This window comes from Hydra vulgaris, chromosome 08, assembly GCF_038396675.1.
Source record: "Hydra vulgaris chromosome 08, alternate assembly HydraT2T_AEP".
Lineage (NCBI taxonomy): Eukaryota > Metazoa > Cnidaria > Hydrozoa > Anthoathecata > Hydridae > Hydra > Hydra vulgaris.
The window spans coordinates 13998018-14002500 of record NC_088927.1 but is presented as its reverse complement, the minus strand read 5'-3'; the positions used below and the strand labels follow the sequence as shown (position 1 = coordinate 14002500).

At 21.3% G+C, this 4483-nt stretch overlaps 1 protein-coding gene across 2 annotated transcripts in view; it reads right to left on the bottom strand.

The window, feature by feature from the left end:
* The window catches only part of LOC101236862 (uncharacterized), a 53473-nt gene extending 49180 nt beyond the window's left edge, over positions 1–4293 (bottom strand). Inside the window, exons 1-2 of one of the 2 annotated variants that reach the window (XM_065803130.1) lie at positions 4166–4281; positions 4031–4111 (exon numbers count right to left, since the gene is read on the bottom strand). In XM_065803130.1, coding sequence (XP_065659202.1) covers positions 4031–4111; positions 4166–4235 — 151 coding nt within the window. In that variant the 5' untranslated portion in view covers positions 4236–4281. Of the gene's footprint in view, positions 1–4030 lie in introns of both variants that reach the window. The other variant, XM_065803129.1, reaches the window with a different exon arrangement.
* Positions 4294–4483: the final 190 nt, after the last annotated feature.

The window sequence follows — 4483 nt, the reverse complement described above, 5'->3', positions numbered from 1 at the left end:
AAACATAATCGATAAGATTTAATGGGATAGTTGGTAGAATGTCATTTTTTACTTTAGTTTCAGTTATGCCAATAATACTGAATTCATGTTTAATAAGAGATAAAAGTGAGTTTAATTCGTCAAAATTTTTAATAAGAGAAGCAATATTTAAATGAAAAAGAGAAAAATTATTTTTGTCAATGTTGACAGAGTTGAAACATTCTATGTCCATATATTTACAATTAATAGGGTTTTCTTTGAGGTTTACATCATTGTCAGTGTTGTTATTAAGTTGATGGGGAATGAAGTCATTAAGTTCATTATAAAGATTTGACTCTATGGTGTTTAGAAAAGATGATATAATGTTTGAGAGTTTATTAATATGAATCGCTTTATCATTTGTTTGCAGATGCAGCTCCTTATAAGATAAAGAACTAAATGGAAAAATATATTTTCTACATAAAATTCAGAACCAAGATTTTTTGAGTTTTTTAATACTCTAAATTCCATATCATCCAGACAACAGCATTTTTTATGATAAAAGGTTTAGGCAATGATTACATTGAAGGTAGTGATGGTTTGTATTAATTTTCTTGAAACAATCTTTGCAGAGAGTAGACATTTAAGTAGTACAGTTTATAAAATGAAATGATTGAATGAAGTGAAATAAGGAAACAAACAGTAATATGAACAGCAATATAACCAAAAATATTAAAAATTATAATAGTATTTATCAATAATATAAATATAATTCAATTAATAAAATAATAAAAATTAATATTTATTTAACAATTACAATTAATAATGAAAAAAAAATACTAATTATAAAGTTAGATAAGAATAATGTAAATATATATCAAAATTAAGTTATAATTAGTTAAATTATAGGTAATAAGTATAAAATAAAACAAATTATAAATTAATGATTATAGGTAAAATATTCTAGTTATAATAAGTAAAAATATATAATAATAAATTAAGTTCATATTTAGTATTATAAGTTAATAAGTAAAATTAAGTTAACAAACTATATAGATATATAACAATAATATTAATAAAAATAATAATATTAATAATAATAATAATATTAATAATAATAATAATAAACAATAAAATAAAAAAATAAAAATTAATGAAAAAATAAACAAAACAAAACTAGAAAAAATAAATAAATAAATAAGAATAATTACATTAAATTAAAAGTGTATTATAAAATAACCTAACCTAACTAAATTCTTCTTAAATTTCACTAAAATCTTCTAGCACTACTATTGCTTTTTCTTTCTTTTTTCTTAGTTTACTTAATTCTTCTTATTTTTTTTCTTTTCTTTACTTTTAAATTTTTTTTTTAATTTTATTAGTTTACTTCACTTTCGTTCTTTTGTTTTTGTTTTATTTTATTTAAGTTTATTAAGTGTTCTTTTTTTCTTTTTTAATTCGAAGTTTTTTTTTTCCTTTTTTTTTTCTTCCTTTTTGTATGACTTTTTGTGTGCGTCTTTTTAAAGATGATTTTTAAGATTATTAATGAATTATTTATGCATATAAAATAAATAACTATTTACTTGTTATTATAATTTGGTTTTATCTTTAACCTTTATATTTATCTTTTCTTTTTTTTCTTTTACCGCTAAAAAACACGATCACCATTTGCAAAGACCTACCACCGATCGATTCTATGCAGGCAACTTATCCGAAGACAGCAAAAGAATCAATTAAATGTTGGAAATAGAAGAGGAAATGAAAGATTAGGAGAGATAAAAACAAAAAAAGGGGAATAAACATGATTAATGCAAAAGTTCAGCATTTTAAAATCAAGAATAATCAAGCAAGAAAATGTTTGAATGTGACCACATGGAGTGTGTAGAAAACTTTTAGAGCAAACTCTATTGCTTGTACAGGCTGCTGCATGAAGAAATAAGTTGAGCTTTGTTATTTCTATATATATATATATATATATATATATATATATATATATATATATATATATATATATATATATATATATATATATATATATATATATATATATATATATATATATATATACATATATATACATATATATATATATACATATATATATATATATATATATAAATATATATATATATATATATTTATATATATGTATATCGTTCCACTAACGACCTGCAAACTCAACTTATCTACTGATGCTTACACTTACTGACATTTGTACATAACACTATATTATTGGGATTTTTTTACATTTGCATATAACATACTTATTTTATTTATTATTTACGTTTATTATCTTATTATGATATTTACTACTTTATTAATTTACTTTATTATTTAATATTGATGTACTTGAAAGCATTGCTCTTATTTAGAGTATCTCACTTAAAAAATGTTGATTCATTGTGATTGGTATAAAAATGTTGATTGATTTTTGGGCAAACTAGGTTTACTAACAGCATCCTAAAATATTGAATATCGAAATATCTAGATATATATTATTATAAAGATCTAGATATATATTATTATAAAGATCTGAAAGATAATAAGAAATATCTTAAGATAACACCATTATATTAAGAAGTTTTCAATATTTTAATATTACTTTGAAGTTTGAATGTTTTTAACAATGTTCGTAATTATATCTCATTACTTGTAAAATGATTATCAAAAAACTTTATTAAAAAAAAAAATAATTTTTAAATAAAGAATCTAAAAACTCCACATAGAAAACCTTTTAAAAAAGCAAAAGCTGTTTAAATTGAAAAAAAAAATTTTTAAGGTTTATAAAACAGATTTTATGGTATATAAATAAGTTTGTTCTATGTTATCTATATCAAATTAAACATTTTATAATAACTCAGTAATTCTTCAGAACAGTTATACTCATAGAACGGAAAATTAAATTTCTTCAAAACTAGTAAATTATCTTGCAATTTTTCCTCCTTACTTGTTGAATTAACATAGATCATTCAGATCATATTTAAAAAATCGGGAAAATTGTTTGGGGAGAAAAACCCGAGAAAAAATCTGGAATATATTTTCCTCTTAAATTTGCTTCTGGCAGAGTTGTATAATTTTTATTATTATAATTTTTGTATGAGTAATAAGTGTAAAAGGTTAAAAAAATATATATATTACAAAAATATATACATTAACTTGTATGTATGAAAAATGTTTTGAATATCCGGAAAACTGAAAGTTAAGAAAAAATCTGGAATTCTGGAAATATTCAGAAAAAGATAATTCCTGAATTAATCAAGTCTTGTACCAATTAATAGCTCCTTCACAATAACTATCGACACAGACTAATCTTTATTTTAAACCTTTGAATTTATATATATATATATATTTAAACAACTTTAAAGAGTATTCTACACAATAGAGTGCTCAATGTTCTTAAAAGAACAGAGCAATTATATATTAGTAGAAAATCACTTAACTAAATTTTTTTCCATTTGACACTGTGTTTCATCAACAAAGATTCATCAGAAATGCATTTCTGATGAATCTTTGTTGATGAAACACAGTGTCAAATGGAAAAAAATTTAGTTAAGTGATTTTCTACTAATATATATATATATATATATATATATATATATATATATATATATATATATATATATATATATATATATATATATATATATATATATATATATATATATATAGTTTTTATACAGTTTTTTTAGGGAAAAAAAAATTAAGAATGATGAAAAAAACAATATCAGTGAAGAACCCAGAGTTTATTTGGGATATCATTTTTATTTTGGCAATGCAATGGGTGAGGGGGGGAGGGTATTGTACTTGAGGTAGCCTTCCCCTTGCTCCCCTAGCTAAAACTGGTGCTGCAACAATGATTTTTAAATATAACCTTGTTCAATTTTTTATATAGACAATTATTTAAATACAAAACATAACTTTAATTTAAAAAAGTAAAATTTTAACTCTCAATAAAACAATTTAATTTTCAATTTATCAATTAAAAACCTAATAACACCAACTTAATTAAACTATACTTAACTAGATAAAATGCCTATATTCAGCTAGATAAAATTTGCATAATTTAAAATACCTGCAATAAATAAGTTTCCAGGAGTAGGTTGAATAACAGAGTTTTCGGGAGTAGGTTGATTACAAGAATTTCCAGGAGTAGGTTGAATAACAGAGTTTTCGGGAGTAGGTTGATTACAAGAATTTTCAGGAGTAGGTTGAATAACAGACTCTTCTAGTTCCTCTGCTTTATTTATATTACCATTGTTTAAAACAAAAGTTTGCATGGTTTTTAAAATATATATTTGTAACTTTGAATTAAAAAAAAATACAAATAATAAACACAAAATAGAAGAATCATTAAATAATAAAGTAAAATAAAAAAGAGCAAAAATAAGGCATAAATTATTAAAAGCAAATTTTCACTATTTCCTTGACTTCAAGATATTTTTTGTTTGTTTCAGAAATATAAAATTTAGATTTTATTATGACATATTTATATTTAAAAATTACCCAATTATCAAAAAGACAAATA